The 19,248-nt window shown below is 39.9% G+C and overlaps 1 protein-coding gene across 4 annotated transcripts in view; it reads left to right on the top strand.

Annotated features, from left to right (window-relative positions):
• The window catches only part of LOC126210577 (zinc finger matrin-type protein CG9776-like), a 268,553-nt gene that overhangs the window by 224,762 nt on the left and 24,543 nt on the right, over positions 1-19,248 (top strand). For all 4 annotated transcript variants that reach the window (XM_049939841.1, XM_049939842.1, XM_049939843.1 and 1 more), the window contains one exon: positions 2,580-2,965. In XM_049939841.1, coding sequence (XP_049795798.1) covers positions 2,580-2,965 — 386 coding nt within the window. The remainder of the gene's footprint in view (positions 1-2,579; positions 2,966-19,248) is intronic.

Raw genomic sequence — 19,248 nt, 5'->3', positions numbered from 1 at the left:
AAGAACATTTTAACTTATTTGTAAAAAACAACTCGACAGTCCTTCCATATGAGAACCAAATAACAATTACACTGAACTGAAACAGAATATTACTGTATTTTCCATACTGTTTATGTGCACTTACATTTGCAGTTGCTGTTCACATATGTCATTTTCAAAAAGATGTTTTCTTATTAATGTGACCACAAACTTTTTCCATTATTAGAAACAGCGTTTTTATCTTCGTACTGTCCATCTAGGATCCTTATTGTTTATCTTCTTGCAGTTTCATCATCTTACATAATGTATAGATGAAGTAAGTCTGCTTAGATGCTAGTGTTAGTTTCCACTCACCATCATCACAGCCCTTACTCTTGTGTCACTTGTGTGTCGTACTCACATTGTATCTCTCCGTACAACCTCATCGTCCTACACCTCATTGTACTGTGGGCGCATGCTGATATTTTCACTACTAGCAATGTTTTCCTAAAAAGTGAGTTGTTTGTCACAAAGTAAATGCATTTATCCTCTGTTGGCCATTTCTCAAGCTAAGACTGATGTGGTGCTGTATACAATACACTCACAATCGAAACAAATGTTACAGTTAGTTACTGATAATGCCATTTTTGTATTTCATGTAAAATTTTTCCAAATATATGACCCTTGGAGCATTAGAACATGTGACCTCTTCAGCTGCAGTCAGATGTGCTGTCTGCTGTGCCACAGAATGCCTGCTGGCTATAGTATCTCTGCTGAGTGTCATTTAGAAAGGAAATCAGCACTAAGTTTTGCCGAGAATAATTTTATTTTGTTTTGGGTCACAGCTCGTGGCTGATAGTTGACGATATAGTCATAATATGTGGACCCATTTGCAAAAGTTCCACAATTCCATAGTTTTGAGCAAGTTTGGTGATATTGCAGGGAACAGGGAAAAGAACGTCCGTCATTGCACATATCGCTGCTCTAAATGAGTGGAGCATAAACGCGTCAACTTTCACAAGGCTTCCTCTGTGAAGGTTCACAAAATGTCTTTCTATTGTTACTTAAAAGTTGTAATTGCATTTTCCATCATTGAATAGCTAAACTGTTTGTAGAAAAAGTACATAAAAATCTGGTAACCACGTAACTTCTGCTAACGCTCCTATAACACACATATAGCTTCATCTTACTCCTAGTCTGTGACATCACCAGAGCATCAGCCAGTAACAGGTGACCAGATCCTGATATTTAATTATTTTTAAACTTTAATTAAATAAAAGTAACAGATTTTTGTGAGAATATTGACTGTAAATGCTATTTAAATGTTTTAGTCAATCAGAATAACAACAATCCAAACCACAGTGATAACATATGGGAAAATAGCCTATTGTGCTGTGACAAGTTACTATACTGTGTAACATGCCTGAGTGTCCGTGTAAAAGTTATTTTGGTTTAATAATATATTGCCTTAGTATTTTCTCCTTTTTCTTTCTTTGTAAACAGATTATCTGATGAGAACTTGGTAAGAAGTTGAAGCTTGAATATGATATATACTTTAGGGAACAAACAATGAACTAACATTCCAGATTTCTCCACAATAACATTATGAACCCATTGCGATTTTTCTCTTTAAATTGGTGTTGGTGCTTATTGCAGGGCTTATTAATTCATCGCCAACAAACTTTTAGGAAATGTGGTGAAATGCCACACAACTGGAGCCATTGTGCAGTAAGTTTACCTTTTTTCCATAAAAATATTAGGTCTTTTGCAGCTTTGAAATACTCTTCCCAGCAGATGAGAATTCTAAATTGAGTTCAGGGTTAATTATTTTCACTTGTAGAACAAACTTCATAATTATAAAGTCAGAGAAATACTTGAAGTTGTGTGTTATCTTCGAATAACATTTTCATTCGATATACTTGACATTTTTAATTACTTGACGTACCAGTAATTACAGGTTCGGAGATGCGAAGTGTTTAATGTTATTTTAATGAAATACACTGAACTTTTTGTCTAGTAAGTCTTATCACATAATAGTTTTTTGGGTGATTCATAAATTCATCTCCAGCTGTATACAATGCTAATGTTATCGCTGAGAACAGACCACATTGTGATCGATGAGCTCTTAACGGATGTAGGGAATTTTCATTTCATTAATTGTAGGCTCAATTACAAAGCTTTCAACTACAGTTATTGTATTGAAACCCAATGAGGCTCTTGGCAGTGCAGGTTCCCATCATCTTTTTTTCCGCTAGAACACATCTTAGTGATCGCCACTGTCCACAGAGAAGTACAACGCCGCATTATTGCAACCTTTTACACTCCACACAAAACCAAAAATTGTGTGACTATTTTCGAAATAAAGCCAATATAAATGCCTCGAAATAAAAATTTGTTTTTGTTTACCAGATATCACTCGGGCTGGAAAGACATCAGTGTTGTTGTAATATTTGTAACACTGCAACAGTAATGAGAACAAACTGTATAAAGAGAGTGTAATCGTATTGTAATTTCTTAACAGTCAGATGCCTCAAAATTATACAATCGACAACAAAATTGCTCGATATAAGTTTTGTCGTTCGGGACTGGCTGGCACTGTACAATAATTTTTACCTCTCGAGGTCGAGCCCCACCGTGAAGAGCAGCCCGCCGGACCGGCGGACGCCTTCCGGGAACAAGCGCGGTGACCCGTCGCACGTCGCGGCTGCGGACGACAGCGAGACGAAGTTCGAGCGAGCCACTGCTGAGTCGGCAGCAAAATCGCGCAGCAAGGCCAAGCGGAGCGGGAGTAGCGTCGTCGGAGGCGGCAGCGGCGGCACGGGCAGTGGCAGCGCGGCCGGCAGTGCGGGAGGTGGAGGGGGGCCGAGTGCCAGTGGCGCGCAGGCGCAGGCGGCGGCCGGCTCCAAGTCCAAGCTCCCCTTCATTGGCCGCATGCCCATACTCAAGAACATTGCAGCAAAGAGGAAAGGCTCCTCTACTGACAGAGGAGATGATGACGGAAAACTAGGTAAGAAGTTTGTTTGCTTCGTTTGGGGAAAACCCAACATTCTTTTTTAGAATTCCGGGAATTTTCACTGTTTTAGTTTTCGGTTATATTTTTGTAATTTTGACTGATAAGAATTTTACTTTAGCCCCTTGCTGAAGAATAATACTCCAGCAATGAAACATAAATAAGAACTCTGATGGAATTACAATTTTCTTGAGCCATACGAGTCACAGCTTTATCTTTGACAATGATAGAAGCTGAAGCAACGAATTAAAAATTGTGCCAATGCTGGGACTCGATACTGGGTCTCTTGCTTTACTAGGCTGATGTGCTAACCTTTATGACACCGTAGCAGTACTGCTAACAGCTGTACAACTACCCTTGTCCAGTGCCCTCCCCAAAACAAACTTAATTTCACGTCATTTTACCCTTCTTAAATTTTCAATAGTGCAGAGAACCTCAGCAATAGTGATGATTTAAGAAGGGGAAATGGGTTGAAGGTTTGAATTGAGGTTTGTGTTAGGGAGGGCAATGGACTACGGTAGTGTTGGGCAGCTGTGTTAGCCGTACCGCTACAGTGGTGGAATGGTTAGCACACTTGCCTAGTAAAGCAAGAGACCCAGTATCGAGTCCCAGCATTGGCACAAATTTTAATTCATTTCTTCAGCTTCTGTAATTGTTGAAGATAAAGCTGTGACTCGTATGGCTTAAGAAAATTGTAATTCCATCAGATCAACAAATCACCTACACCTTCTGATGTACAGGCAGGATTTCCCCATTACGTCCAATGCTGAGGTCTATTCCAGTACTTGAGAACCTTGATAATAGTGATGATTTAAGAAGGGGAAAATGGGCTGAAGACGTGAATTGAGATTTGTGTTAGAGAGGGCATTCGACTGGAATAGTCAGTGCAACTACATGAGATGTACTGCTGTGGTGGTGTAATGGTTATCATATCTGCCTAGTAGAGCAAGAGACCCAGTTTCAAGTCCTGGCCATGGCACAAATTTTAATTCATTTTCTCACCTTTTATCATTATTCAAGGTAAACAAGGGAATAACACCAAAATAAAATTTTAGTTGTGAAGAAAATGGACCATTTGCAACAACAAAACACAGTGCCTACAGCAAAATGTGTCAGAGGCTTTAGGGCAAAGACTATGCAATACTTTGTAACAACAAACTGCTTTCGAGTAGTGTGACTTTACAACTGTTAACAATTCAAACATGTCACGGGAAAGTACTGCAAATGGTGGTTTGAGAAGCGTTAGTTTCAAAGTAAATTTCCTCGTACCAGAGATGAATTATATTGTTTGTGAGAATTTGCAATGAGTTTCTGAAATCGTGCAACATTTGACTCTCGTTCAAAACGTAACACCTTGAGGACCAGCCTTTTAGCAAAAATTTCAGGCCCAGAAGACCAACCATTTGTGCAATTATTTAAAATTTTACTGGCACATTTGTGTTTGATATATATAGAAGGGTAACACACAGTGAAAAAGGGCCTCAGAAGTTACCATGGTGTGTTTGGTGGAACTTGAATTTATACTTTCATAATACGAAAAGATGCAGTGTATGTGTTATCACGCATCAGATTTTACAGCTATGAGTGAAAGCCTATTTTAACATAACACTGAAAAGATGTACTTTCACCTACGGTATAGTGTATTTTCACCTGCAAATAATTGAGAATTTCAAAACAGTTTTTTTTTTACCTTTACTGGATGGTGGCCATTCTCGTTTGTAAGCACGTGATGATGATGTTTCAGTTTAGAGACATTAGCAAAAACATGAATACCTGTGCACTGGGTTAAGTTACAACATTCCATTTCACATGATTGGTATCCAAATTTTCAAAAATCCCATTTTTAGGCCAAAAAATAACAATAAAGAGTGATTTATGAGAGAGTTTTTTCTCCTATAGTTAGATATCATACTAGCCTCATATAGAGCAGGAACACTTACAAATGTTTCCTTATTTTTTTTATTAATTTTTGAAATATGAAAATTTTAATTTTTTGTTAAGTTTGGGGATGGTTATCTCAGGTGGGACTGAATATAAAAATATGATTTTAGCACAGTTTGTACACCTATATGATAGCAATGTACTGTAAAAATTTCAGCATTGATATCTGATTTTGAACAAAGATATGAATTTTTGAAGATGATGAAATAATTCACATTACTCTACAACTGATCTTATGGCTGTTGCCTATTCATGTGTCATATTTGTGGGATATAATCAATTATTATTGAAGTAGTGTACTGAATTATATACAAAAAGTGGAAACATCACTGAAATTAACATTTATATCATTTTGATAGACTTAAAATAAATATTTTCAACTAACATCCTTCGGGATGCAACTGTTCCTAAACCTGGTAGTGAATATTAAGAACATTTATGTCTTCAGACAGCTTCTGTGATATAGAATAAGACACCCCAGTTGCAGTGGTAAGTTCAAGCATTGAAAGTTTCCTTAAAACATTTTTCATTGGCATCCAGACTGTCACTGGTAGATTTCTCGAATGATGTTCTTGGGCCAGCAGGATGGTAAAAATGCACAAAAACATCTTGTTTTCCAAACTTATTCTTTCAACCCCTGCAAGCCACCACTGTCCATCATACACACATGCCACTATGTTGTTCAACGTTAAAGACAGAGATGTAATTTTACTGACACAATGATCCTCATAAATTTCGGTTTCTGATGTTACATAGGATCAAACTAAGTTTTCTGCAATGCCAAGGAATTTGTGGAAATGACTTGTTCCTTTTATTGCTATAAAGTTTTCAAATCTGGTTTGAAGTGTTGTTTTCATATGCAGAACCACTTCTTCTTCTCAACATTGGGAAAATTTTCTTTTATGTAATTTATTACATACTTTTGAAACACAGGTAGAGCCAAAGTGTTGTTCTCTAAGTAGTCACAGAGAATGCAAATTGAAGAACTGCAAACTTTATCTTTCTCATTTTTAAAGTAGAGAATAAATGGATGCACTGTTGCCTAGTCACTGACCCAGTGGTACCTTTGTATTGCTTCCTGATCACAAATTGTAAAATTTTCTGCAAAATCAGCTATCACTATGCATTCAGTTTCATGAAGTTGTGCTTTTTTGTCCAAAAACTTTGGATTTTAGAAACATAGTGGTGACTTTTGAGTTTTTGTAAGTTATCAATTAAAGATTCCAAGTACTGTTCCTGAGATTTAACCACTGTTATCATTTCTGCCCTGTCAGTTGTGACCCACTGTTTGAAGGTAATACTGTCTGGCCAGACAAACATGTGGTTCCTGAAGAGGGGCAGCAGCCTTTTCAGTAGTTGCAGGGGCAACAGTCTGGATGATTGACTGATCTGGCCTTGTAACACCAACCAAAATGGCCTTGCTGTTGTGGTATTGTGAACGGCTGAAAGTAAGGGGAAACTACAGCCGTAATTTTTCCCAAGGGCATGCAGCTTTACTGTATGATTAAATGATGATGGCATCCTCTTGGGTAAAATATTCTGGAGGTAAAATAGTCCCCCATTCTAATCTCCGGGCAGGGACTCCTCAAGAGGACGTCATTATCAGGAGAAAGAAAACTGGTGTTCTACGGATCAGAGTGTGGAATGTCAGATCCCTTAATTGGGCAGGTATGTTAGGAAATTTAAAAAGGGAAATGGATAGGTTAAAGTTCGATATAGTGTGAATTAGTGGAGATTGGTGTCAGGAGGAACAAGACTTTTGGTCAGGTGAATACTGGTTTATAAAGACAAAATCAAATAGGGATAATCCAGGAGTAGGTTTAATAATGAATAAAAAAAATAGGAGTGCGGGTAAGCTACTACAAACAGCATAGTCAAGGCGTTATTGTGGCCAAGATAGACACGAAGCCCATGCCTACTACAGTAGTGCAAGTTTATATGCCAACTAGCTCTGCAGATGATGAAGAAATTGAAGAAATGTATGATGAGATAAAAGAAATTATTCAGGTAGTGAAGGGATACGAAAATTTAATAGTCATGGGTGACTGGAATTCAACAGTAGGAAAAGTAAGAGAAGAAAACGTAGTAGGAGAAAATGGATTAGGGCTAAGAAATGAAAGAGGAAGCCGCCTGGTAGAATTTTGCACAGAGCATAACATAATCATAACTGACACTTGGTTCAAGAATCATGAACGAAGGTTGTATACATGGAAGAACCCTGGAGATACTAGAAGGTTTCAGATTATATAATGGTAAGACAGAGATTTAGGAACCAGGTTTTAAACTGTAAGACATTTACAGGGGCAGGTGTGGACTCTGACCACAATGTATTGGTTATGAACTGTAGATTAAAACTGAAGAAACTGCAAAATGGTGGCAATTTAAGGAGATGGGACCTGGATAAACTGACTAAACCAGAGGTTGTACAGAGTTTCAGGGAGAGCATAAGGGAACAATTGACAGGAATGGGGGAAAGAAATACAGTAGAAGAAGAATGGGTAGCTTTGAGGGCTGAAGTATGAAGGCAGCAGAGGATCAAGTAGGTAAAAAGACGAGTGATAGTAGAAATCCTTGGATAACAGAAGAAATACTGAATTTAATTGATGAAAGGAGAAAATACAAAAATGCAGAAAATGAAGCAGGCAAAAAGGAATACAAACGTCTCAAAAATGAGATCGGCAGGAAGTGCAAAATGGCTAAGCAGGGATGGCTAGAGGACAAATGTAAGGATGTAGAGGCTTATCTCACGAGGGGTAAGATGGATACTGCCTACAGGAAAATTAAAGAGACCTTTGGAGAAAAGAGAACCACTTGCATGAATGTCAAGAGCTCAGATGGAAACCCAGTTCTAAGCAAAGAAGGGAAAGCAGAAAGGTGGAAGGAGTATGTAGAGGGTCTATACAGGGGTGATGTTCTTGAGGACAATATTATGGAAATGGAAGAGGATGTAGATGAAAATGAAATGGGAGATATGAAACTGCGTGAAGAGTTTGACAGAACACTGAAAGACCTCAGTCGAAAGAAGGCCCCGGGAGTAGACAACATTCCACTAAAACCACTGACAGCCTTGGGAGAGCCAGTCCTGACAAAATTCTACCATCTGGTGAGCAAGATGTATGAGACAGGCGAAATTCCCTCAGACTTCAAGAAGAATATAATAATTCCAATCCCAAAGAAAGCAGGTGTTGACAGATGTGAAAATTACCGAGCTATCAGTTTAATAAGTCACAGCTGCAAAATACTAACGCGAATTCTTTACAGACGAATGGAAAAACTGATAGAAGCCGACCTTGGGGAAGATCAGTTTGGATTCCGTAGAAATGTTGGAACACGTGAGGCAATTCTGACCCTACGACTTGTATTACAAGAAAGATTAAGGAAAGGCAAACCTACGTTTCTAGAATTTGTAGACTTAGAGAAAGCTTTTGAAAATGTTGACTGGAATACTCTCTTTCCAATTCTGAAGGTGGCAGGGGTAAAATACAGGGAGCAAAAGGCTATTTACGATTTGTACAGAAACCAGATGGCAGTTATAAGAGTCGAGGGGCATGAAAGGGAAGCAGTAGTTGGGAAAGGAGTGAGACAGGGTTGTAGCCTCTCCGCGATGTTATTCAATCTGTATATTGAACAAGCAGTAAAGGAAACAAAAGAAGAATTTGGTATTAAAATCCATGGAGAAGAAATAAAAACTTTTGAGGTTCGCCGATGACATTGTAATTCTGTCAGAGACAGCAAAGGACTTGGAAGAGCAGTTGAACGGAATGGACAGTGTCTTGAAAGGAGGATATAAGATGAACATCAACAAAAGCAAAACGAGGCTAATGGAATGTAGTCGAATTAAGTCAGGTGATGCTGAGGGAATTGGATTAGAAAATGAGACATTTAAAGTAGTAAAGGAGTTTTGCTGTTTGGGGAGCAAAATAACTGATGATGGTCGAAGTAGAGAAATATAAAATGTAGACTGACAATGGCAAGGAAATCGTTTCTGAAGAAGAGAAATTTGTTAACATCGAGTATAGATTTAAGTGTCAGGAAGTCGTTTCTGAAAGTATTTGTATGGAGTGTAGCCATGTATGGAAGTGAAACGTGGACGATAAATAGTTTAGACAAGAACAGAATAGAAGCTTTTGAAATGTGGTGCTACAGAAGAATGCTGAAGATTAGATGGGTAGATCACATAACTAATGAGGAGGTATTGAATATAATTGGGGAGAAGAGTAGTTTGTGGCATAACTTGACTAGAAGAAGGGATCGGTTGGTAGGACATGTTCTGAGGCATCGAGGGATCACCAATTTAGTACTGGAGGGCAGTGTGGAGGGTAAAAATCGTAGAGGGAGACCAAGAGATGAATACACTAAGCAGATTCAGAAGGAAGTAGGCTGCAGTAGGTACTGGGAGATGAAGAAGCTTGCACAGGATAGAGTAGCATGGAGAGCTGCATCAAACCAGTGTCAGGACTGAAGACCACAACAACAACAACAACAACTGTCTGGCATGTCCTCATCATATTCGTGAAACAATTCAATAAAGGTTTTCTTACCAGGGCATTTATTACACAAACTCATCATGCAGTCATAACTGTAAGTGTCACAGACCATTAAATCTAGTAACTCTTTGTAGTTAAGATCACTGAGATTTGCACTCGCAATCATCAGTTTGACATTTTGATGGTATGAACACACATACAGAGTGTGCGTCTGCGGATCCAGCCAAAATACACCACTTAGGGTGGAGGGCACAAAATTTTGACCTTCCAGTTTTGCATTCAGGATGAGAATTTTTGAAAGCTACATAAAGGTCATTTAAATTTGACACTAGTCATTTCTGCTTTGTTACTTTAACTCCATTAATAACAACTCTTTTGCTACCTTTGCAACCTGGGCACATTCTGTTTTCATCTTCTTCAAATAACTGCTGGAGCTTTTTAATTGTTTCTTCACTTATACCTACTCCTTTCTTCTTTCCTAAAACAGGAAGAATGTCTTGCTCTTTCACTAATTTTCGGGTTAGTTTAACCAACGAAGAGAAACGTTGAATTCATGATTTATTTTTTCTCTTGACCATGAGTCAGGGAGCAAACTTAATATTTTAACTTTTTCCTTTTTAGATGTCACTGAACATTTAGTTTTTAAATTCTCTATTAAGCTCAAATATTCCGTGTCAGATGATGCTGGCGGTAGGTTTTCTTCTTCTTTAGAAATAATGTTGGTATCCGTATTATTGAAGCATGATTCCAAGTCTCTTCCAATTTTGTCTGAATTTTGTTGTACCTTACTTTCAATAGCTGCTTTTCTTTCTCTGCACTTAATTTTATTATTTTCGAAGCAGGAGATACGTCTAACTCAGAACAAGCAAAATCCAATATGTTAACAGCTTCCTCTTTAGGAATGCAAGTGTCATTAACAAGGTTACATGATTCTGGTTCTGGATTCACAATAAATATTTTAGAGTAACAATTTGGGCACAAAGAATTTCCAGGAAGCACATTACGTTTCACTTGGGAAGCTGTTTCACTCTCACATAACAAGGACAAATGTTCAAGTTTTATTTCCCTCAAACCCTTAGTAACAGGCTTCTTAAGAACTTTAAGTGGATCACAGCACTTTCTTCCAAAACTGTGGTTGTACTTCAGAATATATTTCCTCTCATGATACTCACACATTGATGTTACACAGAACAACTTACTCGAAGTTTAAATAAAGTTTGTCTAACTTCATCAAAGTCATTGACATTTTTCAAGTTTTTTGAAACTGAACCAACAGAGCACTGTTCATTCATGTTATTGCATTCCAGTTAATCTCTCAAAATTAATTACAAATTACACACAGAACAAAGCACATAACACTTTCTACACTCTCGATGAAGTATGTACATCCACTCTAACAGAGGTTTCAGAACAGACTGACTACAACAATGCCAACCCAGCAATAATGTCCTTCTACAATGTCACACCTGGCAATAGTGTACTTCTTTATTGACAATAAATCTAAACGTAAATGGGCATTTTTATTACCATAGAACGAAAGCGTAAGCTCCTATTGTTTAATATCGCATTATTATAAATAAATAAACTAAATGAATATTGGGTGATAGTGTTAACTAAATATATGTCACAATTAAATTTTATTACAGTGAAACAATAAACCATTTAAATAGGCAACAGCCATAAGACCAGTTGTAGAGTAATGTGAATTATTTCCTTGTCCCACCTGAGATAACTATCCCCAAACTTAACAAAAAATGAAAATTTTCAAATTTCAAAAACTCATAAAAAATTAAGGAAACATTTGTAAGTGTTTTTGCTCTTTATGAGGCTAGTAGTATATGATATCTAGCTGTAGGGAGAAATAGACACTCATAAATCTCTCCTTGTTTGTTATTTTTTGTCCTAAAAAGCGGATTTTTGAAAATTTGGATACCAAACTTTGGAGGTAATTTTGACTGGTTATTTTTGAATTTAGGGTATTTTGTGTAATAGACAATGCTTTAGAGGACACTTTTCTAAAAACAGTCATGTCAATTCCAATGTTGTAACTTAATCCAGTACAGGGATATTCAAATTTTCGCTAATGTCTCCAGACTGAAAAATCGTCACACGCCTACTAATAAAAATGACCACCATCCAGTAAAGGTGCAAGATAAATTATTTTAAAAAAACTGTTTTGAACTTCTCAAATATAGGGCAATCAAATATAAAAAATTAAAATATTTAAAAATGGTCGAGCAACAATCACTGGACTACTTCATATGGATTGACCCAAAAGTATAAAATTCGTAATGGAGTTTGAGCATAACTTCATAACTCATTTAGCTCTAACGATAGCCATCAGTGATCATTTTCATTGTTTCAAGATTTGTAGGAAACCTTTCAATTCCTAATACACAGCAACCCATAAATGGGCCGCCTTTTATTCAATCCTACATTGCCTAATGTACACCTCCATGAGAACAAGCAAATTCCAAATGGAATTGAAGGCGTTCAAATAGCATCAAACAGTGGCTGCCCTCCTACCTTGGTAGATTCCATAATGCACATAAAGCAGAAACAACAGGTATATTCTTTCTTTACTGTGTTCTCTACCCGTCACCTCACTGGATGAGCCGAAAACATGATTTTATGTGCAAAACACTGTTGGACCCTTTTTGCCTGATGGTAAAGACAGCTCTCCAGCTTTGGAAAGTGGAATATATGTAATTACTTGTAATTGTGGCAGATTCTATGTAGATCAGTGTGGCAGGATAATATACACCACTTGAAGGAATATCACAGAATTTAGAAACTTAGAAAAGGAGACTCTGCTTGCAGATAACCTTCTTAAAGGATGTCATAGTTACAAGGTGCAACATGAAGGATTACGTCACATCTGTAAAGGAATGAAAATGAGCTATCTTGAAGTAATGGAAATTAAGAAACATACACTCCTGGAAATGGAAAAAAGAACACATTGACACCGGTGTGTCAGACCCACCATACTTGCTCCGGACACTGCGAGAGGGCTGTACAAGCAATGATCACACACACGGCACAGCGGACACACCAGGAACCGCGGTGTTGGCCGTCGAATGGCGCTAGCTGCGCAGCATTTGTGCACCGCCGCCGTCAGTGTCAGTCAGTTTGCCGTGGCATACGGAGCTCCATCGCACTCTTTAACACTGGTAGCATGCCGCGACAGCGTGGATGTGAACCGTATGTGCAGTTGACGGACTTTGAGCGAGGGCGTATAGTGGGCATGCGGGAGGCCGGGTGGACGTACCGCCGAATTGCTCAACACGTGGGGCGTGAGGTCTCCACAGTACATCGATGTTGTCGCCAGTGGTCGGCGGAAGGTGCACGTGCCCGTCGACCTGGGACCGGACCGCAGCGACGCACGGATGCACGCCAAGACCGTAGGATCCTACGCAGTGCCGTAGGGGACCACACCGCCACTTCCCAGCAAATTAGGGACACTGTTGCTCCTGGGGTATCGGCGAGGACCATTCGCAACCGTCTCCATGGAGCTGGGCTACGGTCCCGCACACCGTTAGGCCGTCTTTCGCTCACGCCCCAACATCGTGCAGCCCGCCTCCAGTGGTGTCGCGACAGGCGTGAATGGAGGGATGAATGGAGACGTGTCGTCTTCAGCGATGAGAGTCGCTTCTGCCTTGGTGCCAATGATGGTCGTATGCGTGTTTGGCGCCGTGCAGGTGAGCGCCACAATCAGGACTGCATACGACCGAGGCACACAGGGCCAACACCCGGCATCATGGTGTGGGGAGCGATCTCCTACACTGGCCGTACACCACTGGTGATCGTCGAGGGGACACTGAATAGTGCACGGTACATCCAAACCGTCTTCGAATCCATCGTTCTACCATCCCTAGACCGGCAAGGGAACTTGCTGTTCCAACAGGACAATGCACGTCCGCATGTATCCCGTGCCACCCAACGTGCTCTAGAAGGTGTAAGTCAACTACCCTGGCCAGCAAGATCTCCGGATCTGTCCCCCATTGAGCATGTTTGGGACTGGATGAAGCGTCGTCTCACGCGGTCTGCACGTCCAGCACGAACGGTGGTCCAACTGAGGCGCCAGGTGGAAATGGCATGGCAAGCCGTTCCACAGGACTACATCCAGCATCTCTACGATCGTCTCCATGGGAGACTAGCAGCCTGCATTGCTGCGAAAGGTGGATATACACTGTACTAGTGCCGACATTGTGCATGCTCTGTTGCCTGTGTCTATGTGCCTGTGGTTCTGTCAGTGTGATCATGTGATGTATCTGACCCCAGGAATGTGTCAATAAAGTTTCCCCTTCCTGGGACAATGAATTCACGGTGTTCTTATTTCAATTTCCAGGAGTGTATTTCCATCCATCCAAGCTTATTACTGAATGACCAGACACAACTCCCTTACTTGCCACTTCCAACTTACTCATAGTCCCATCCATGCCCCCTCTTACTTAGCTAATTTATCTTGTTGTGTTAAAAAAAATTTACTTTGTGTAATCACAGCTGCTTCACACACCTGCTTAATCTCTCTAGTGTATCTTCTCTAATTAAGACCTATTGGAGATAATATTTTGTTCACCACATCCTTGGAACATGTCACCAAAGTTTATTGTTCAGTTTATTTTTTTCTGTGAACAGTTGTTGTAATTTGTATATAGTTCATTAGTTACCATGTCACATACTGTTCCTTAGTTAAATAATCTTACATCACATTTACTCTGAAATAATTCCTCTCATTTTATTGCTGAATGTAACATAAACATTTTTCATATCTGGAAATGGAACTACTCTGTAGATGCAATAGTGATTCAACAAAATTTCACTGCACGACATATTTTCTTTGTACCTGGTGGTGGTGTAATAGCCGAAAAGTGGCTTGTGAAAGTTTTTAAATTATAAAAAGTAAAGCTCCATCTCCTGGCCCTGTCGAGCTGTCCAGTACGGCTTGCCTGCCACATCGTCCTCTGCCGATGGCATCATTCGGATGTGGTCACCACACTGCTCTCTAAACCCCGTAGCCAGTATATGTCACTTGTGTAGTTCCTCATGTGGTGTCGTGAAGATGATTGCACCTTGTTCCAGTCCTCCCACTGAGGAAAAAACCGTGACATTATGGGAATCAAACTGGGTTCCATCACATAACGCCCAGACACACTGACATTGAAGATTTTCAAATTATAATTCCACGATTCCTGGATCTGTGAGATCACTGTGTTTAAGAATTCTGGACTCTGTACACCACAAGAGTATGATGATCACGTGCCAAGTCCCCATTAACACTCCTTTACAGAGCTAATGGAACCACTATTGTATATATGGTGAAGGCTTCTTGCTTTTAAGAGAAGCATACAAACTTCACTGTTACCAATGTGTGACCTTACCTGCAATCTTGTGCAACACTGCACTGATTGTATAAAAATGATCCATAACCAATAAATCAATTTCCAATACTAGCAAAGGAGCATTCCGTAAGTATAAGTTTGACAGATATTAATAAACACTATCAGAAAAAAAGTATCTGGGCACATCTCTGAAATGCAGAATTCACCACTAGATGTCATGTGAGATGGAGACACCAGTATAAAAGGGGGGACAGGGAGTATTGTGTTAGTGGAGGAGGAGATTAGTTTTTAACGCCCTGTCGACAACTGTGTCATTAGAGACAGTGCACAAGTTCGGATTAGAGAAGGATGGGAAGGAAATCGCCCGTGCACTTTCAAAAGAACCAGCCCGTCATTTGCCTTGAAACGATTTAGGGAAATCATGGGAAACCTAAATCAGAATGGCCGGACATGGGTTTGAACATCGATCCTCCCGAATGAGAGTACAGTGTGCTATCACTGCGCTACCTCACTCTGTAGCAGTAACAGCTTAACACCCTCTGTACCAGGCCTATTGTATGTCTCTCTCTCTCTCTCTCTCTCTCTCTCTATTCGTTTAGTCGGTTCCGACTCTTCGTGACCCCATGAACCAAATCACGCCACTTTTTCATGTCTTGCACTTTCTCCCGTAGACCTTCCAGGTTGGAACACATTGCGTCTGTGATGCCATCGATCCATCTCATCCTCTGACGTCCTCTTCTTCTAGTTCCTTCAATCTTCCCCAGCATTAATGTTTTTTCCAGCGAGGCATGCCTTCGCATTGTGTGTCCAAAGTAGGTCAGCTTTTGTTTTAAGACTAGACCTTCCAGGGAGAAATCTGATTTAATTTGCTCCAATATTGATCTGTTGGTTCTCTTTGCAGTCCATGGAACTCTAAGAAGTTTCCTCCAACACCACAATTCGAAGGAGTCAATTCTTCGCCGTTCAGCCTTTCTAATGGTCCAGGTCTCACATCCATACATCACAACTGGAAAGACCATAGCCCTCACAATACGGATCTTTGTTGCTAGTGTTATATCTCTGGACCTTATAACCTTGTCAAGGTTTGACATCGCCTGTCTACCGAGCAACAGGCGTCTCCGGATTTCATGGCTGCAGTCACCTTCAGCAGAGATCTGGGAACCGAGATAACTGAATGTGGTCACTACCTCCATGGTTTCTCCTGCTATATCCCACGAATTGGTAGGTGTAGTTGCCATAATTTTCGTTTTCTTCACATTCAGCATAAGACCAGCCTTTTCACTTTCGTCTTTCACCTTCAGTAAGAGTGTTCTCAATTCTTCTTCACTTTCTGCCAACAGGATCGTATCATCCGCGTACCTGAGGTTGTTTACATTTATTCCAGCTATTTTAATTCCTGTTTCTCCTTCATCTAGCCTCTCATTCCTCATGACATGTTCTGCATACAGATTGAATAAGTACGGTGACAGTATGCAGCCTTGCCGGACCCCTTTCTGAATCTTTATCCAATTCGTTGTTCCATACATAGTTCTCACCGTGGCTTCTTGGTCAAGGTATAAACTCCGTATCAGATGAATGAGGTGATCTGGTACACCCATGTTTTTCAGTACATTCCATAATTTGTTGCGATCGACGCAGTCAAAGGCTTTGGCGTAGTCAATAAAGCAGAGGTACACGTCTTTCTGGAATTCTCTCGCTTTTTCCATAATCCACCAAATGTTAGCAATTTGATCTCTAGTTCCTCTTCCTTTCCTAAATCCAGCTTGTTCTTCTGGCAGCTCTCGATCTAGATATTGGCGAAGTCTATTTTGTAAGATTTTCAACATAACTTTGCTAGCATGTAAAATAAGAGCGATTGTTCGGTAATCTGAGCATTCTTTAGAACTTTTCTTCTTTGGAATGGGGATGAATACTGATCTTTTCCAGTCTTCTGGCCACTGCTGCGTGATCCATATTTTTTGACATATTGAGTCCAGCACTTTCACTGCATCCTTTCCAGTGACTTTAAACAATTCTGCTGGTATTTCATCATGTCCACTAGTTTTGTTATCAGCCATATTTTCAAGGGCCCACTGGATTTCGCTCTCCAAAGTATCTGGCTCTAGTTCTAAATTAACATTAACATCAGCAGTAGGAGCCCTGTCATGATGCAGTTCTTTCTTGTATAGGTCTTCTACATATTCTGCCCATCTTTCCTTAACATCCTCTGCTTCACTCAGATCTTTCCCGTTTCTATCTTTTATCATTCCAATTTTTTCTGGAATTTTCCTTTAATTTCTCTAATTTTCTTATAAAGGTCTCTTGTCTTCCCCATTATGTTACTATCTTCAACTTCCTTGCACTGTTCATTAAAGAATATATTTTTATCTCTTCTAGCTAATTTCTGAAAATCTTTATTTAATTCAAACATAGCTGATCTATCTCCCTTGATTTTTGCTTTCCTTTGTTCTTCTGCAACTTGCAGTGCCTCAACTGATAGCCATCTAGCCTTCTTACTATTCCTTTTCTTGGGAATGTGTTTTTCTGTGGCCTCCTTGACAGTATTAGCTACTTCTGTCCACATCTCTTGCGAGCTTTTGTCCTCCAGCTGTAATACATTAAATCTGTTTTGTACCTCTGCAGCATAGTCGGAGGGTATAGAGTTAAGGTCGTATCTGCAAGTTGGGATACTTTTTGCTACATTCTGAAGTTTCAGCCGAAATTTTGCAATCAGGAGCTCATGATCTGATCCGCAGTCAGCCCCAGGTCTTGTTGTAGCTGACTGAACCGCGCTCTTCCACCTCTGATTACAAAGTATGTAATCAATTTGGTTCCGGTGTTGGCCATCTGGCGAAGTCCAGGTATATAGGCGTCGTTTTGGTAGTTGAAACAGTGTATTAGTAATTATCAATGAATTTTCTTGGCAGAATTCTAGGAGTCTCTGTCCAGCTTCATTTGTTGTACCAAGACCATATTTCCCTGTTATACCTTCTACAGCTTCATTTCCCACTTTTGCATTCCAATCTCCAACTATGAAGACGATATCCTTTTTTGGTGTTGACAGTAGTAATTCTTGTAAATCTCCATAGAACTGGTCAATAATTTCCTTTTCAGCATCGGTTGTTGGTGCATAAACTTGAATTACTGTGATGTTGAGGGGCTGACCTTGAAGTCTGATGGACATCATTCTATCATTTTTATATTTGCATCCCATCACAGCTTTTCTCACTTTATCACTAACTATGAAGGCTACTCCATTACTTCTGTTGTTATCGTGCCCAGAATAATACACCATATGGCCATCCGAAGCAAATTCTCCCATGCCAGTCCACCTCATTTCACTTATTCCCAATATGTCAATGTTAATTTTCACCATTTCTCTTTTCACTATGTCTAGTTTTCCTTGATACATGGATCTTACATTCCATGTTCCTATGCAGTGCTTCTCTTTGCACCATCTTACTCTTCGTGAAGCTCCTCTCAACCTGGTTTCCCCCGGAGATCCGATCGGGGAACTTGAAACTCCGGAACATTTTGAGCTGAGCGAAGCCATGGGGGTTTTCTTGGGATAGTTCAGTGGTGGTTTCCCGTTGCCTTCCACTGTCCTCCAACTCCTATCTGCTCACCGACTCAGTTTCCCGCTGGGGTTGGTTACCCAACCTTCCGCTGAGTTGCTCGGCTTAACAGGGGCACCACGTGTAGGTAGGAAGTTGGAGAATTGAGGTGACAGAGGCTGTGAGAACTCTCTTGTTGAGTTCTTGTAATCGCGTATCACCCCCATTTTATGCCAGAGTCTCATGATGTCTGCAGAGACCCCCCCAGGTCATTTCCTGTATGTACCCGCCCCTAGAAACCTGGCAATTTTGCCAATATTCAAAAAATCACTGCATCAAATCTACTCTTTGGATTGTGGCAGATTTGGTACCATTTTAAAGCTGCACTTCTCTACATTAATTCTGTGCAAAAGACACTACTATTGAATGCACAGCTTTGAGGTACAGTTATAGAAATCACATAGGTGTTTTTAAGAATTTAGAAAAGTCATACGGATAAAAGAATGCAATTGTTATTTATTTTTAACTAATATTATGGCACTACATAACATCTTTCTGCCAGTCTACAATAATTGCATACATATTTCACACAGAATCATATTGTTTTTTAGTGTGGAAAATTTTGAAGCAACGTTCCTCGCAGAGTGAAACATCACACTGTTCACATTCACACCGTGTCTCTTTGCGAGAAGCTTTGCCATTCTCTTTCTTGCTCCTGTAACTGCACACGTGACACACACAAGTAGCATATTTCCTTGCAGTTGGAGGTATGTGCTGCAAAAAATGTCTCTTTATTAGCCGACCTACTGTTTCTCCCTTCCTTTGTATGACTTCAAGTGTATCATCTTCAACAAGCTGAGCTGCAAGCACTGTTATGAAGTCTGTTATTGTGAGTTTCTTGTTGTGCACTGCATTTTATACCCAAAAAGCATTCGATACTCCCATCAGCAGCAGATGGAAGTATAATTTTCGCCACC

Source organism: Schistocerca nitens, chromosome 10 (genome assembly GCF_023898315.1).
Source record: "Schistocerca nitens isolate TAMUIC-IGC-003100 chromosome 10, iqSchNite1.1, whole genome shotgun sequence".
Taxonomy (NCBI): domain Eukaryota; kingdom Metazoa; phylum Arthropoda; class Insecta; order Orthoptera; family Acrididae; genus Schistocerca; species Schistocerca nitens.
Note: the sequence above shows the minus strand (reverse complement) of the source record. Positions and strands in the feature narration are given on the sequence as shown.